Source organism: Xenia sp. Carnegie-2017, unplaced genomic scaffold (genome assembly GCF_021976095.1).
Source record: "Xenia sp. Carnegie-2017 unplaced genomic scaffold, XeniaSp_v1 HiC_scaffold_1, whole genome shotgun sequence".
NCBI lineage: Eukaryota > Metazoa > Cnidaria > Anthozoa > Malacalcyonacea > Xeniidae > Xenia > Xenia sp. Carnegie-2017.
Window position 1 is genome coordinate 7,246,350 of NW_025813402.1, and position 18,102 is coordinate 7,264,451.

Sequence of the window (18,102 nt, forward strand, 5' to 3'; positions counted from 1 at the left end):
TTCGTAATAATGCTTTTTGATTTTTGAACTATACGTGCGTTCCACGACGAGTTTTGAACACTCCTAATATATGGCGTGCCGCTCTTCCTTTTATTGCATGATCTTCCAATCAATTAAAAATCAAGCTGAGCAAAAGAACAATGCGGTTTATCTAATTGACATAAATAATTGTAGTAAATTACCAATTCTAAACATAAAGATACAACAAAATGAGTAAATATGAGTAAATATTTTTAAAATCTATTCTATCTAAAATTTGAAGATGCTTTGCCGTTTTTCATCTAGCGCAGCAGAATAGAATGCAGTATATTTCTAATTTCTTCATACGTTTATCAAACGGTTATCCTTCTATAGTCTTTTGTGGATACATACTGTGTTTAACATAAACACAGTTGCTTTGAAGCTTGAAATGAAATAATTAGAGACTAACTTTGCACATACAGGAACTTCAAGACATTCTATATGTACAGCTATACTTGTATTTATTACCTCTAATATACAACAATATACACTAACTATATGTTTTCTATATATATATTATTTATTTAAAGAATTAGCACGTAATTCATTGTCACGTCTTCATGACAATGATACTAAATTCTCCAAACAATGCAATTCCCGGTATTAGAGAAAGAAGGTTGTATTAAACAATAATATATTTTATGCCTATAACTTAAGTAACAGAAATCCGGGCGTGCATTAGAATACCTGTGGATAGGAATACGATGTGATCACATATTGTGTGGACGAAGATGTTTTCAATGAAAGTTGCAGACTCAAAAGTATCCGGATACGCAAAGGACGAGACGAATTCAAAAAAAAACCTTCGGTAATTCGGTTATCAGAAATTTGCAATGTTTATTTGTTATGACATCACGGAACGGTCAGAACCCGCTGTCGATGCATGAGGATATAGAAGTCAATTGCAAGGTTCTCGCATTGAAAGACAACTGCCACTCACAATTTAATGCAATGATTATGGCATGATTTTTAATTGAAACATTGAAACTATCATATTTATTAACACCCAGCTCAAGGTACATTAATAAAATAGATATTTGCAACTTGGAAGACGTGATTCCTCGAGCTTAGATCGCAAAGGTAAATTGCAATTAAAATTTAAATCATGGTTACCATAGTGATGGCTTAAGTAATCCTTTTTTTAATTTATCCATAATACGTGCAGATAAAAAATTTTGGTCTGTGCTCACACGTACAGTTTTCTAGACGTCACAGTCTCATTTGTTTTTGTCCTGCGCAGAGCCATGACAGGCTTGTAAGCCTCTCTATAGTTAGATATCATATTCTCTAAGATGGCATTACTATAGCCGCTGAACACGTCTTATGTAAAAAATGTTTAAAATACTATCTAAAATTGCAAAATTCTTTGTCGCTTTTTCTTCTAATGTAGTACAATAGCAATATTTATCTATAGCTACATCTCAATTGTGTACAACTATCCTAGTGTTTTCCATCGACACCTACAGTGTTTGTTGTTTAGCTCTACAGAGTTAATCGTTGCAAAATTATCTTTTAACTTTTTAATGAGATAAACATTTCCTCTTTAGCTGTGACATGCCAGTACGTCGTTGAATGTTGTCCATCTGATTTTCAGAGCATTATCATTATTCATTTCTTTAAAAAATTTTAGTTTTCCCAGTGGGTGCGCTGCACATAGCAAAATGTGCACAGCAGGACTACATAAGCCGACTGTCTATGTTAATGTAGAATACTTTCTATAGCTACATTAAGAGCTGAAATACCGCATATAAACTCCAGACAATAAAGGATTTTTTGTTTTTTCGAGACGTGACCACTGGACGTGACTAGGAAAATGGCTTTGCGAATGTTGGGTGACAACCATCATGAGGTCGCTTGCATTTTGGAATATCAAATTTGTGTTTCCAAATTTTTGCATTTATCTTTAAGTGGAGATTTTTAAATAGCCAATTTATATTTCTGTTTGTTAATATATTAAATTTGTGTTTAGTGTTTTTGTCAAGCGTGACGAGATGATTTAACTGTTTTACCATAACAGCAATAAAGTAAATGGTTTGAACCCGGGAGTATCGTTACATGTAAGTAAATGTAGATCGTCCAGGTTGGTATAGTCCTGAAAAGGACTGTTTTTGTTGTTGTTGACTTAGTCAGGACGATACCAACCTGGACGATCTACATTTACAAACACATAACAGCAATTATATCATCTTCGCCGCGGTCTCCTCCACAATCATGGCTTTAGTATATTACTTTTCTTTTTATGCGTGCAAAATGAGCAATTTGGATCTGTGTTTGCATGTAAATTTTTTGGTGACTTTTGAAAGGCCTCGACGTATAGCTAACTAAAAACAAACCCTAAAACCACCGATGATGACATATTACTCCTTTATTTCGACATCTTTCTTCTGCTTATTTAGGGCAAGCCAATGTAAATGACAATACCTCAATTTTAAATATATTTACTTTTGAAAATACTTTAAAAAGCATTTACATTAGCCCTTAACCAACTTCTGCCGCTAGTTAGAGTATTGAGGATTCCCGAAGAAAGCGTAGATCGATTTTGGTTATACTGTTTGATATCAAAATACTATCGATCTAAAATTTATGATAATAGTGATATAACATAGAATCATTTCTAATGCACTAAAACATTACAATAAAAACATCAAGTGTTTAAAGTGCATGTGTTAGGCAACTGTATATGTGGAAATATACCATCTGATGTCAAACTGTCGTCGATATAAATGTAAATTGTATAATACATACCTCACAGCATGGTGCAATAACATCATACATAATTAAACTACATCATGATGAAGGGAAAATAGCCCTGACGAAGCTTTAAAGCTTTTCATATGAAAGCAATTCTTTTAATACATACTGATTCTTTCAAAACATATTAATTTTAAAGTAAATTATAATCTGTCATTGAAACACATCAAGGCACATTGTCGTTCATTTTTTCTCATTTAGCTGGCAAAGTTTGCGATTAATGCTTCACTCAGGTTTCTCAGTTTCAACTTCACAGTTTCCTGCCTCATCATCATTAGATGTGACTGTACTGACGCATGCGCTGTCTCCTTCATCTTCAATGGTGATTGCAACAGAATTTTCATAATCTTCGGTAGCGGTTTTGTTTGTTGAATTTTCACTGCAGAGTTCACCTTCCTCGGTTATATTAACAACTGCTGTGCCCGTGTTTTTTTCCTCGTTCTCCGAGACTTCCTCCACTGCCTCTAAGTTGAACTTGACACTTCCTTGCGATGTCTTTCTTCTTCTTTTAAACGAGGAACTTTCTTGTTTGTTTACAAATTGTTCCAAATGGTTAGCAAGCTCGACTTGTGAAAAACCCGCACAGACTTCATTAACACTACTTGTGCTAACTCTACCACTGACGATATTTCTGCTACAAACGCTATTTCTGCTACAAGCACTAATTCTACTGTTCTTTCTTGACGTACTATTAAAAGCGATTATTTGAAGTTCGTCTTTTGAGAAATTTTCAATAACGATGCAAGCAATGACATTCGACCAAATATTCATTGGAGTCGCAATGCGATCTCTGTAATAGAAATATTGAAAAATGCATCACACATCAATTTTTGTGCACATTGAAAGAACAATGAAATGTCCATGTATAAATATATATATATATATACAAAGTGTATAACAATGTGCCCTCCAAGCTATCACCATAGTAAAATGGTGACTCCTGCACTTGGGACACAGCACGTACGGGTTACACATTGTATGGAATGTATTGTGGATTCACCACAGCGCTCAAAACTATATAGGTGAGCATTGCATAAAGCGAATGCGGTGAACGTCTCTTTGTGAGACTCTCTACGCAATCCGAGAGCGCTCAAACTGCGCAAGCGAGCGTAATATATATATATATATATATGAAGTTTATATTTGATGATTCTCCGTATAAAACAGTGCTTGATGCCCGAGAGCAGAGCGTAAATGCTATATATATATAAATGACAAAACAATTGACCAATTGACCATGCATTTTCGATAAATGAAGTACAGAAAGCGCTTCTATAAGATAAATCTTCTATAAGATAAATTTTTTACTGCATAATGGAACGAAAATTTTGGATAAATTGCACTTACATCAACCAGTCTGTTGCCACTATAATTCCAATATCAGCTGAAGGAATTCCGATGATCGTTAAGACTACACTTTGAACTGCAATCGGCGTCGCAGCAGGAATAGGCGGAGCAGCTAAGGTTGCAATCGTCGAAGATAAACTGTTAATAAAAATATACAAGCGTTTAAAAAGTTATGCATACACACAGCACATATAATTGTTGTATAACTACAGTCATATATGAAATGTTTATAAAAGATACAAGTTGTTTACTTACCATATGAGGATAGATGATGTAATTGTCATGAGGTTGTTATGACTAGTCTGGACGAAAAAAACAGCTGCTAAAGCAATATAGATTGCAGTGGCTGGCACGTAAGTGATTGTACCAACGGGAAGAAGAAACCGTGCAAAATTTTTCTCTACCAAATTGTTTTTCTGAAAGCTGTCCAAAGTGACTGGAATTGTTACTGAGCTATATTCACGAAGAAACAAAACCAATTAGTGCTTTACACAATACATCAATCGATCGATGCTCTTTTAATTATTAACATGATTATATGTATTTTATTCAGTGAGTTGTTTAGGTATACATTTATTATTCAAACACAAAACCCAGGGCGGATCTAGGATTTTTCAAACATCAGTCGCTCGACGGATTTGACATACTCTAGATCCGCCCCTGCAAAAACCTATGCTGTTTTGAAATAACGTGATCCCGCCTTACAGTTTGACAGCACTTTTCAAGAAAGTTGAAATCACTATTTGCTCCAAACATCTTTCGTTCGTTTAGAGAATCTATACTGACCTTGAAGCCGTCCCTAAGCCCATTAGTAATGCATGGGATACAGCACGAAAAAGTTGGAAGGGATTTTTTCTTTTTACGATGGCATAAATAATTGGAAGGACAACAAATCCATGGAGCAAAAAGGTAACAAACGAAGCTGCCAGGTACATTCCAAGCCTCTCTGTCGTTCCTATTATATCTTCCATTCCAGCCAAATTGCCTGCGATAATGCTTCCAATGCCAATAGGTGACAACCTTAAGGTGTGTTGAAATCAATTATGAAATATGCCTTTCTATAACATAAATTGAGCACATTATAGTCAGGGTAAAATATATCGCTTTCAGAATCTTTATTTTGCATGCAGATGGTTTATAGCAATTTTATTATTCATGCATGTATCCAATGCCCATTATTGGCCTCTCTATCACTTACCATACAAGAACATCAACCAGTCTCGTAGTTACTTTAAGTAAACATTGAAAGAAATCTGCTATAGGATTTCCTTTCATTTGAAGACCACTGAGAACTATGCCGAACGCAATGGAAAAAAACACGATGCCCATTAGATTAGGAGAAGGATATTTCACTTGGCCGGCATATTCAGTCATTACAATTCCATCTTTGATAATCACGATAGACTCTGGCGATACACTCAATGGATTTATCGTTTCAGCATTGAGAAAATTTGACATATTTTCAGGTGATTTCCTGATCCAGTTTGTGGAGACATTTAAGAACTTGTGGCTCGTGACTTTTGTAGCGAATTTTGTTCCAGTCTATAAGTGCATAATTTACACGCATTAATTGTTTAATTTTATAATGAGTCAAAGGTCAATATCAATGAATGATATGATATATGCTGGTGGCTGGTGCTGGTTAATGTTCATTAGACACGGAGTACTTACGGATGCAAAACTTGCTTGTAAAATGTTGTCCGGGACCATATTTCTGAAATGAACATTACACTTACTTTAGAGATTATAACGTGATAACTTTTTGAGCTGTATAATTGAAACATAAACAATTGAAACATGTCCAACATCCTAATATAAAAGTTTACTGGTTATGAGAATATGCAAACAAGTACAAAAATTAGTGAGTTTCTTTTCTAACCTTAGCATGTCTAGAATAGCGTAAACGGGACTTGAACCAGCTGTCGATGAGGAAATATCTTCATCTATTTCTTCTGATTCACCAGCCTTAGATTTGATCATGATTCTTCCAATAGTAACCGCCATACCTGTACCAATGGCTGTGGTTAGCCAGAAGTATATTGCTGCTCGCTTTCCAATTGATGCTGCAGCCCGTTTATCAATTGTGGTCACAGACGTAATGACACTGGATGCTATGAATGGTACTACAACCAGCATCAACATTCGAAGAAATATTTCCCCAGGAAAACCGATAAACATCGCCCAGTCTTTTGGAGTGAATTTCGTTGATTGCTTTACTACGGGGTTGAGAGATATTCCAATTATGATTCCCGATATAACTCCAAGTAGCAGTAAGAGAAAGAGAATGTTTTTAAGAACAAATTTTGAAAATAATCTGATCATTTTAAAGGCTTGCTTCATTTTGTAGAAATTTTCTTCGTAATAATGCTTTTTTGATTTTTGAACTATACGTGTGTTCTACGACGAGGTTTGAGCACTCCTAATATATGGCGCGCGGCTCTTCCTTTTATTGCTTTGTCTAATTGGCATAAATATTTATATCTTAGCAAAAGAACAATGCGGTTTGTCTAATTGGCATAAATATTTGTAGGAAATTACCAGAAGCAGGATTCTGGATTTTTAATACTTCAATACGTTTTATGTAAAAATATTTTAAAATACAATTTAAGATCTGAAATGCTTTGTTGCTTTTTCATATAGTGCAGCCCGATAGGATGCAGTATATTTCATCAGTCATTTATCACACAGTTATCTTTCTATAGTTCACTGTTGATACCTACTGTGTTTAACACAAACACAGAAACTTGAAATGAAAGAATTAGAAACTAATTTTGCACTGATACAATAACTTCAAGACATTGTAAATGTATATCTATATTTGTATTTACTACTTCCAATATATAACAATGTACATAGTTTATACTTTTAATATGTTTTATAATTCATTTAAAGAAACATGTACGTGATTGATTGACGTCACATCTTCATGGAAATAATTCTCCAAACGACGCAATTCCTGTTAGTGGAGAGAAAACGTCATAGTTAACAATCATTTTTTATGGTGTTGAAATAGTAGCGGGAATCCGGAGTGTGTTCGTATACGTGTGTATAGGAAGGCGTGTGTATAGGAAGGCGTGTGTATAGGAAGGCGTGTGTATATGCCAACTGCTGAATATATCCGGTTACGTGAGGACAGGTTAATCCTCAGTTATTAGAAATTTTGTAATGTTTATAATAATTCTTTAACACTTTATTATTTCAAATTGTGAAGCATTTATTTAAATGATTCACGTCCAATAAGGTTCTGATTTTGTGATTTTATACGCTTTGATCATTCCTGTAAGTAACAGTAAACGCAAGCTATTAGATTTTTATAACATAAATTTGTTCACGATAGTTTATTTTGAATGTCTATACAGATCAGTGGCGTGCGGTCATGCAAGCGTAGGCAAGCGCCGCTTGCCTAAGCATTTTACCGAACAAAAATTTTTTGGATCAATCTCTGAGCAAAATCAGTTTAAATTTTTCTGTTCTAAACAATGTCAATGTAATCTTTTGTCTAAATTGTCTTTACAGTTGAAATGCTATTTATACGCGATTTACTGTCGTGGTTTCGGGTTTCACTTTGCTACACTTGTAAGATGAGTCAAGTGTATTAATTATGGGATTAAATTAATTATTAATAAATAATTAATTTAATCCACCAAGATTAAACCAAGATTAATCCACCAAGGAATCCACCAAGATTAATTAACAGGAATCCACCAAGATTAATTTATTCAACCAAGGCAAGCGCGCTTTGCCTTCGAGCTCAATTTGAACATTTGCGCATGCGTTAATCTAGATTTGGAGGCTTCTTATTCGAGGAATATCGAGAAAAGGCAAGCGGCCCTTCTAGGGCGCCGCTTGATAGCAATTGGTCAACAGTCTTGTACGCTCGCAATTTTAAAAACATAACAGCGCACGAATAATATTCGTATATTCAACACATTGGACATCCGAATTATTCACGCCGTTAATGTTATCGTTTATTAAAAGATGACTGAGAGCGAAAGGTAATGTTCTGATTTCTAATTCAAAGTAGTAGTAGATTTCTAATTTATGTATGTAGAAGATATTATCTGTAGCATGTTATACTTTAGCGTTATATAAGTCTTGCGTATGAGCTCTGAACGTGATTTCAATGTACTAGAACGCTATTAAATTTTGTGATTATTTTATTCACTAGCAAAGAAGTTATTTACAACAGTCGTGAGTATTCTATATGTTAGAATTTATTTACAGGCTTTTTATATATTTTGATAAACAAGGTGCAGTTATTACACAGCGGATAATGTACTTGAAATTTGAGTAGTTTTACGTAAGTATAAAGTTAAGTGCGTAAAGGCCCATCTCCACTAGACGATTTTTGTGACGATCGTCTTAAATTTTCGCGACGACACATGCGCAGAGGCAAAAAGCTTTTCGTTCGGACGAAATTTTTGACGATTTTGATTCTGACGAAAAGTTTAAACTGTTTTAACTTTTCGTCAAGCGCTTTACGATCGTCAAAATTTTAGCCAATCAAATATCAGAGATGAGCAAACACTGCACATGGCCAACCTAGCAGTTCATATGTTTGTAAATGAAAGACCTATTGATGAAAATACTTCAAAAAAGCGTAAAAGACCTTCATCTGAAAAAAGTGCTTATGACCCATTTTTGCAACAAATCAAGCAAATGGATGATCAACTAATCAAAATTGTTAACAAAGAGTCTGCGGATGATGAGGCTACAGCATTTTGCATGGGTCTTGTACCTGTGCTGAAAGACTTTGATAAAAAAAAGCTAAGATTAGCAAAAATTAAAATTCAACAACTTTTATTTGACATAGAATTTGATCAATGAGATAAAATATGCATTCAGTTTTTAACAATACAACAATTTTGGTATTTACATATTCTTAAGATTTTTCCTTTTTTAAACATGAATTTTATTTCTCTGTTGGTGACCTCAAAACAAGCATCATAGGTCTGACAAATTTGTTTGAAAATAATATTTCACATGTGGTGGGAATCATGAGAATTCATTACATAATAAAAGTGATTAAACATTGCTTTGAATTGATTACAATTTACCTTGAACTTTTTCTTGGGTTTGAAAAACTCAATTTACTAAACTCATTTTAACATTTTGATGAATTCTCTTTTCTCATCATATATAAAAAACCTGTATGCTTACATAAATAGACTACATAGAATATTGTTAATTAATGAATAACATTGTATATGTGATAATTGATATTCTGTTGCTTAGCCAAATAATGACATTCCTGTAAAGCTTAACAATTATCTACATTTTATGTTATTCATTAGTTGTTTCCAAGTCCTATTAAAAAACGAGAATCAATTTATTTTGCTTTTCCTATTTTGTCCCATTGCCAGTCAACAGCACCCTCATTGTTGAAATAATCTTCAAACTGTTCTCTAACCCATTTAGCTTCCCCACCATAATTTCTTGAAGCCCCAACATTTTGAATAGAAGCTATACCATTCATAATATTTGCATCTTGTCTCCATTCACCAAGGTGCAGTCCATTTGGCCCATCCTGGTCAACAAATGTACTTGGGCAATAGTGACTTTCTCTGTCAGTTTCATTTATAGTCATCAGGAAGTTGTGCAGTGCAACCACTGCTTTTGTTATTGCAATAACCTTGGGTACTTTTGCAATGATTGGCCTGTGTTTTCAATTACCCTCCTTGCACGACTGAGCCTATAATTGAAAACTAGCTTACTTTCTGAAAGATTGGAGAATGGATATGGCTTCATCATATGTCTTTTTAGACCAAAAGCATCATCTCCAACAAAAACATACGGTAAAACCTTATTAGAATTGGAAATTTGACAATCAGGTGGAGTGTTCAGGAGTTCATTTTCTATAGCATAACCTAAATTGCTGTTAGCATAAACACTTCCATCACTTTGCCGTCCACTATCACCTATATCAACCATAGTAAACTTGTACCGAGCATCACATACTGCCATGAGCACAATACTGTGAGTCTTTTTATAATTAAAGAAAGCGGATGACTGATTATCAGGAGCAAACATCAACACATGTTTGCCATCAATTGCGCCAAGTGCATTCGGAAAATTCCATCGAGCTTCGAATTCATTGGCAATTTTTCTCCATGCTTCAACTCCAGAAGGTGTGTCAATATATCCTGCTTCCTTCAGTCTATTCCAAATTGAATTGCACGTTTCATCGATTATTCTGCCAACAGTTGTGGCACTCGTTCTATAATTAGCGCCAATAGTTGAATTGGCATCACCGGTGGTTAAATATCGTAGTGTCACTGCAAGTCTTTGGTCAGGTCCAATAGGTTCTCTCATTTTCGTTGAAACTTTCTTTATGTCGGGTCCTATCAACTTTAGCAAACTTTCATGTTTTTGGAAACATACGAAAGTATCTAAAGAACATTTCATGGTCGTGGAGTCGCATATCATTTATCAATAGCTTATATTCTCCTTTCACATTTCTTTCTTCGTACAGCTTTCTTATCCAAAATCGACGTTTCCTTTTTCTTGTTTTGGTGTTCTCCCTGAGCATTTTTTGGTGAAGATTGTAAAGAAATAAATATCTTCTACGAAGCAGCAAATATAGAATATATCTTTTATTTATAGACGCCATTTTGTTTATTGGAAAACACCGCGAAATAATCGTCTAGTGGAGATGACTAACAAAATCGTCCTATAATTCGTGTTCGAAATATTGTCGCGAAAATTTAAGACGATCGTCACAAAAATCGTCTAGTGGAGATGCGCCTTAAGTTTAAGTAGCGCGTTTGAGTAAGTGTAGGATTGGCTATTTCCTCTATTGCTAATACATGAATCTAGATGAGTAATGTACGCACGTTATGTACGTCACTACAAGATATCATGTAACTGATGTAAGGTATAAATAAGATTGATGTTCCTATAAAATATATAGCATAGGAATTTTCATCCTTTTATGTTCTACTTCTACAATTCGGTATTTTCACGACACCTGTACAACATGACTGAATGCATTGTGGAATCACTGTTATCCCGCTCATTTGGATTGAGACCTTTTCCGAGAAACGAGAGATCGTCGAAGGTGGCCGTCCCACTCCTGAGTTGACTACATACAACATCCAAGCGAAGTGGTAAAGTCTTTATTCGAAGTTTTCAGACGTCAAATTACGACAAGTACAAATGGCTGGCTGGCTCCTCAAAATTGAATAAGTTATTTTGCTGGCCGTGTCTTTTGTTCAACTCAACAGACAAGACAGTCTGGTGCAAGAAGGGATACGATGATTTGGCCAACCTGTGTAATGCCGTCAACAGACACGAGAAAACGAAGACACACTTGTCCAGTTGCCTAATGAATGCCAGTTTTGGGCGTACACGCATCGACATGCAGCTAGACGAACAGGCCCGTCAACACATCTCAGCTCACAACTTGATGGTGCACAAGAATAGAGAAGTACTTCGCCGTTTCATTGATGTTGTTTGCTTTCTTGGCAAACAGGAACTTTCTTTCAGAGGTCGGGTGGAGCTGGAGGAGTCTGCCAACAGGGGCAATTACGTCGAATTGATAAAACTGCTAAGTGCATATGACCCCACGCTTGAACAGCATCTTCATACAGCAACCGTGTTTTCTGGACTTTCTAATCGTATCCAGAACGATTTGATTGTTGCTGTCAAGGACGTTATGTTGAAAGCAATAAAAGATGAAGTGATGAGGAGCCCATTTGTCGCTATTTCCCTGGATGAAACCTCCGACGTTAAGACCTTATCGCAGCTAACAACTATAGTTCGCTATGTCAACCCTGATGGTAAAGCTGTGGAGCGCTTTCTTGGATTTACCGATGTAAGTGAGGATAGAACTGCGGCTAGACTGAAACAAGAAGTCGGTAAAACCCTGAACGAGTACGGATGCGGCGAAAAACTGATTGCCCAAACGTATGACGGTGCGAGTGTGATGTCAGGAGAACTGTCCGGTTTGCAAACACGAGTAAGAGAAGACTATCCACATGCTCTTTTTATCCACTGTTGCGGACACGCATTAAATTTGGTCCTTGTTCAAGCTGTCTCGTCAACTAAAGAGTGTCGTATATTTTTTAAAACCGTCACTGGTCTTTCATCCTTTTTCATGCCTCGTCCAAGAGAACATACCTGTTGGACACAGTTGTCGGCAGACGCATTCCCACTGGAACAGCTGTTCGATGGCACTATCAGAGCAGGTTAATCCATGCTGTACTGGAGACAAGAGCAAAGCTGCTCGAAGTTTTCGAATACATCATCGAAAATGATGACGAGTTTGACGGTGCGACGTTAAACGAAGCGAGGGGCTACCGACAAGTTCTTGCAGATTTCCAGTTTGTGTTCTGCCTTAAAATATTTTCAGAAATATTTGGTCTTACGGATGTTTTGTATAATATCATTCAGAGTAAGCAGTTCGATATTGTCTTCTGTGTCACGAAAGTTCGCGAGACGAAAGATAAGATTCAAGAACAACGAACAAAATTCGTAGATTATTGGAATTTTACGTCAAGTATCGTCAAAGTAGCACTGAAACGCGGGCAAAGTGAAGACGATGTAAAGGCGTCCTTCCGTCAAATGCTCATTCTTACTATGCCAAGTACGTCCTCCTCTGCAGAAAGATCATTTTCGGCTCTCAAGCGTATCAAAACGTATCTTCGCAGTACACAAGGGCAAGAGCGACTTTCTGCATTGGCTACAATTTCAATCGAGAAGGAGATGTTGGTAAGTTTGCAGGGGAAGCCACGATTCTATGAGGACGTTATAAAGGAGTTTTGCGCAAAGGAAAGACGGATGGAATTTACATTTAAGTAAATCTGTTGTAGGATTTTGACTATTTCGTTCTGTTACTTCTTCACTACAATAGAAATGCACGCGTAGCCATTTACTTAAAACGACTTTATATCACAATACCACATGTAATACTTTTAAACCGTAATTGTGATATATACTCTATAAAAAGTTTTTGAATTTTTTAGATTTTTTCAATACTGTTTCAGTCATGACAGATACATTTTTTCGACAAAGTACTCCCAGAAATCGCGGGAAATGCGCTCCAGTAGCCTTCAAAATCCAAAAATTTTCTGGGGGAGCATGCCCCCAGAACCCCTAGATAGCTTCGCGGCATGCCGCGAACCTCACCCCCAGCGCTTGCCTATTAAATTCGGTCACCGCACGCCACTGATACAGATAGGATCAAACAGTACGTTTTCTATTCGTCCTGCTAGTTTATAAAAGAACGCCCCCTATGTAAAAATTTTGGCAACACACCCCTGATTTGCAACGTTCGAGAATTAATGCAGCTCTGTAAAATGGCTGGTTGCACCCTACAAATTTCAGCCATGTTTGTAAAACAATGAAATTTAACAAATAAAGCGCTCGCTGCGCAGACGAGCAGCCTATTACAGTCACGTCAATTCATCAATTCATATTTAAAAGTGTCCAAAGTTGCCACATAATATTGCTTGATGATAAAGAAGTGTATTGTCTTCTTTGGTTTCACCATCATCTCAGTCAACGAGTGGAATATAGCATGATTGACAGACTGGCAACCTTGTGTAACTCCGGTAATTGAGACAAAACTGTTTTACTTAATTAGCATAAATCAAAGATGGCCGCCAAAGAAGGAAATCAGGCAATGCTTGATCAGAGAAACCGATATTCAGAAAAAATTGGTAAATAAGGCCTTTGTGTAAGATCAAACTTCATGTTTGAGGATTTTTTCTTTGCGCATCGAAATATTTCACTTCCAACCTTCAATTAGGTATGGTTATCTGGGTTGTTGATCAGGAATGTACACCGTGCATCCTTCCTGATCAACAACCCTGCTGCCCCCTGCACCCCGTCCCGTACGCCGATGATGGTGTACATCCTTCAATGGCATCGGAGATAAACATTAATTACTCAGTATTCATTGGAAACATAATGCTTCTGTGCATCAGTTTCTTCCTGATTCGTAAAGAACATAGAGCACATGAATAAAGGGGTGAATGTTGGTGAGAAATGATCTTTCATTTTGAAACAATTTTCCTTTGAACTCCCACCAAAATACAAAAAAGACTGATAAACATGGCCTGCATCTTCATGTCCAAATTGTGCTAAGTACAACATCACTACTTGAAAATTTTGATTTTTGAAGTAAAGATAACAAAGTCTCTTGCTGTGTATCACGACATCTCATAGCCATTAAAAGCCCCCATCATGGATTGGATCCAACCACTATGTCACTATCATGGATGTGAGCCAACCGCTTTATTAAATCACTCGGCCATACAAGGGAGATGTTTCTAAAACGTCAATTCATTCAATACGTGGTTGTCATCTATCCTTCACCATGTGTTGGTGCTTGAAAAATACCATATGTCTCGGAAAAGAGTACAAGCAGCATGAAGCAATGACGTTGGAGGTTGGCGCCATTTTCTGTAAACTCACTGTCAACATGCCGCTGCCCAACGAGTGGCCATTATGAGAAACAAAAACAACAAGTGCCAACTGGATGAATGGCTTAACATGTTGAACTCTGGAAAAGATGTCACCATTGAGAGTCACTGCAATTGTGTTATTGGTCACGATGAAGCAGAAATAATAATGGTTTCATTCTTACTCAAGCCAAATTAGTCTGGGGTGCAAATTATCCAGATTCTCAGAGATTCAGATGTCTTTGTGTTACAAGCCAAAGTGCGGATTGAATGGTGGGATGAAAGTGTTTGGACTTTTGAACATTAACATTAAATGCGCACTCTTAGCACTAAATACCAGAAGTCCTTGGTATATGTTAACTCACTGGCTAAGACGCGGCGTTGTAACTGCACAGTAAAGGAAATGTTTCAGTTTTGAAAATGCTGCAAGCCGGAGACTTTCCCGAGTTGAATTCAATGTTAGGCTAGATTTGTATTAAGATCGAGCAATTAGTCGTAACTGAGCAGACAATTGTCCTGCGCAATATGGCACATCTATGAGTGAGGTATGGATAACGCATTCACCAGAAAGCTGGGAAAGTTTCCTAACATGTTACGACCACGAACAGAGAAGAATCTCATCATCATATCATGAGGACCCATTTAAAGGTAACACATGTAAATACCTCTAAGCAGCAAACTCCATCTGAGCTTGAAATCACCGAGTATGGTTAGAAAATTGATGATGACTTACCAGTCCAAAAAATCGCTGATCAACTGACAACCAAACAAACCTCATGTTTCAGGATATTTTCCTTTACATTGAAAAACATCCCTTCCAACCATCCATTAGGTATGACCATACACGAAGGTCCAGTTTTAGAACTTAGGTTCTCTGAATAAAAGTAAATGAGAAAGTTCAACAATATTAATTTACACGAACTGGTTAACTTGATCTGGCAACCAAGCTATATTCCATAAGTTGATCCAGGTGATGATTAAACCACAGAAAAACAATACACTTCTCATGTCAATAAGGTGGCAACTGGACTATTATATGAGCAATTTGCAGCGAAGAATGTTAATTCATATGTGAGAGTGTGAGTGAGATTTTAGAATACGAAGGTTGGGGGCATTTATTGGATAATTTACGGGGTTTGGCCATTGAGTTCTATAATAACTGGAGGGGAAACGTCAACAAAATTTGTATAAATTATTAGCGCGCGGCCGCGTGGTCAAAAACATGGCGGATTTTGGTGGTCAAAGTCAGCGGAGAGACGCGGGCTCATGAAATAAAATTTTTGGCGCCCACCCTGATTTGACCACCACAATTGCGAGTATAGAAAATATCAAAACTTTTTATTTTCCTAACATAAACACTTTTTTAAAATTTATTTATTAAATTGCCAACTTCTGTGGTTTGCGGATGCTGAAATAGCGACAGAAAAGGAAACATTTCATGACTCCGGTAAGTAGCACAGTATTAGTTTTACTATTTTGTTTTTAACACGATACTTGAAGAGTGTTTCTACTACTAAGTTTTAATTTAAAGTTATTTTGGTCCAGTCTTGTTTGTTCTTCACTTAATCGCTCGCCAGACGTGTCGAAGCTGTCAATTTTTATCGAGTTTTGCATCCATCTTCTATCATGATCAAGGCATCAAGCTAAACTCTCCTGATTTGAATTGAGTTTACCTCCCAAAAATGGGGCATAATTTGTTCATGTTTTTTGTTGAAAAGATGAAGGGAAAATTTACAACAGAGTTGTGTTGAAATTGAATGCAGTGCCATGCAAAATTAATGAGAACTATGGTATATGTTGTATAATAAAAATAACTATTAAACTGTTTGCCTGCTCAATTTGACTGACTGTATAGTGTAGACAATTATAATGGGATTGGAAAGTTGGATTTATGCAAACAATTTTAAAGTACTACTTAGCGTTTCTGTAAATGAAATATTTATTGTTATAGTAAACAGGTTACTACTTCAAAACTAAGATAAAAGTAGTGTGTTGAACAATGTGCTAAGATTTTGTTTCTACCTTGAAATTTTTGTTCAACAGTAGCTTATGATTATATCATTAATATGCATGAAAAAATTAAACATATTATTGTCTCATCTCATCAAATCCATACTTGGTATGATTCCAGATGATCCACAAATTCACATCGGATGCATTGGTTACAATGAAGTTGAATGTAGAAGAAGCAAAAATAGATGGCAAAGAAATGCTTTGTGTCTTATGAAGAATTAGTAGAAATCAATAAAAAAGGATTCTTTAAACAAATTGTAAACAAATTTAAATTTGCTCATGGTCAAGCAACCTAGTCAAAGAAGCAAAGTCTGTCTTCAACATGTGACCTTTCCAATTATTTAGTTTCTTTGTACAAAATACTATTTTCGAGAAACTTGATTTGTAAGTCTTTCATTAATATTTTTTTACCAAGAGATAAAAGGAACTAATTCAAAGGCTTGATGTAAAATACAAAGATTTAACAAGTTGTTTATCATTTAATTCCCAAATGTTAGTTTGTACATATAAATAATTAGTATTGGTAGCTGTAAGTTGTTTAAGCAAAACAGAAGAGTAGTAGTGCTCGAAGGGGTTAGCATTTTGAAAATTATACCTTGTTCATGACATATATTACACAATTCCAAAAAACTGTAAGTGATGCACAATAATATCTATAGAACTTGATAAATTTCTTCACCTACACTGTCAAATAACTATTTTGCCTTCATGCAGCAATAGACAGTGTTTTTGTCAGAGAAACCAATGCACTTTAGTTTCCAAGTTTGTAATTTCAATGGCAAATTAATGTAGTTCTGTTCAGTAATAGATCCAAGATTCTGCCAAGCTGTTTACAAAATACAAATTACCAAGCAACAGTGTCATGGTGTTTTGAATTTTTTTCTTTTTTGTAGCTCTTCTAGTTCAACATACTTTCTTTATGAGTTTTCAGTAGATTTATCAGGTAATGACAATACACTTACGATACTTATCCATGGTAAATTTTTAGTTGACTTATGTCGTAGGACTGAAGCAAACATTTTCTCGCTTCCTTAGGAGCATTTTTACACAAATTTATCCATTTGAAGCAAGAAAAATAGGTGCACCAAACTGTTGACAAACAGTCAAACACACAAAAGCATGAAATAATGTATAAGTTTGACGAGATTGACAGGTCTAGTAAAGAATGCCGTTTGATTTTCACTTTTAAAAGGTTAAAATGTCATAAAATAACTTAAATGTTACATCCAAAATATGCGTTTCTCTACCGTCGATTTTCTTTACTTTGATGTGTGTGTGTACTGTGTTTTTCACGCCATGATGAAGCATTATTTTCACATGATATGCTGTCGGTATCGTAATTGTTTTTTTTTCTCACTTGTTTTCGTTCATACAAACAGTATTAGAAATCAGGAGGGAGTGAATATTGAAAAAAACTTTTAAAGTGGAAGTTTTGACCACCAAAATCCGCCATTACCGCCATGTTTTTGACCACGAGGCCCAGGCCCCTTTGCCCCTCCAGGTCTTATAGAGCTCAATGGGTTTGGCACTTTATTGCCGAAATGCATTATGGGAAAGAGCAACGTAA

The 18,102-nt window shown here is 35.9% G+C and overlaps 2 protein-coding genes across 2 annotated transcripts; both read right to left on the reverse strand.

Moving 5' to 3' along the window:
- Positions 1 to 2,840: 2,840 nt before the first annotated feature.
- LOC124437147 (excitatory amino acid transporter 3-like) lies at positions 2,841 to 6,544 on the reverse strand. The gene is made up of 7 exons (XM_046987159.1): positions 5,999 to 6,544; positions 5,791 to 5,833; positions 5,318 to 5,661; positions 4,906 to 5,139; positions 4,375 to 4,572; positions 4,120 to 4,257; positions 2,841 to 3,562 (listed from the first exon to the last, which is right to left on the reverse strand). The coding sequence occupies exons 1-7, from the start codon at positions 6,457 to 6,459 to the stop codon at positions 2,998 to 3,000; spliced, it is 1,983 nt and encodes a 660-aa protein (XP_046843115.1). The 5' UTR covers positions 6,460 to 6,544; the 3' UTR covers positions 2,841 to 2,997.
- A 2,904-nt stretch (positions 6,545 to 9,448) lies between these two features.
- Positions 9,449 to 10,545, reverse strand: LOC124438371. Its single transcript, XM_046988498.1, has 2 exons — positions 9,793 to 10,545; positions 9,449 to 9,646 (listed from the first exon to the last, which is right to left on the reverse strand). The coding sequence occupies exons 1-2, from the start codon at positions 10,543 to 10,545 to the stop codon at positions 9,449 to 9,451; spliced, it is 951 nt and encodes a 316-aa protein (XP_046844454.1).
- Positions 10,546 to 18,102: the final 7,557 nt, after the last annotated feature.

Coding starts and splice junctions, on each gene's coding strand:
- LOC124437147 (XM_046987159.1), bottom strand. CDS start 6,459: ATGAAGCAAGCCTTTAAAATGATCAGATTATTTTCAAAATTTGTTCTT. Junction 4,258..4,374: donor ACATCATCTATCCTCATATG/GTAAGTAAACAA, acceptor TTTTATTAACAG/TTTATCTTCGACGATTGCAA. Junction 3,563..4,119: donor GTGGCAACAGACTGGTTGAT/GTAAGTGCAATT, acceptor TTTCTATTACAG/AGATCGCATTGCGACTCCAA.
- LOC124438371 (XM_046988498.1), bottom strand. CDS start 10,545: ATGATATGCGACTCCACGACCATGAAATGTTCTTTAGATACTTTCGTA. Junction 9,647..9,792: donor GGCTCAGTCGTGCAAGGAGG/GTAATTGAAAAC, acceptor TTTGTTGACCAG/GATGGGCCAAATGGACTGCA.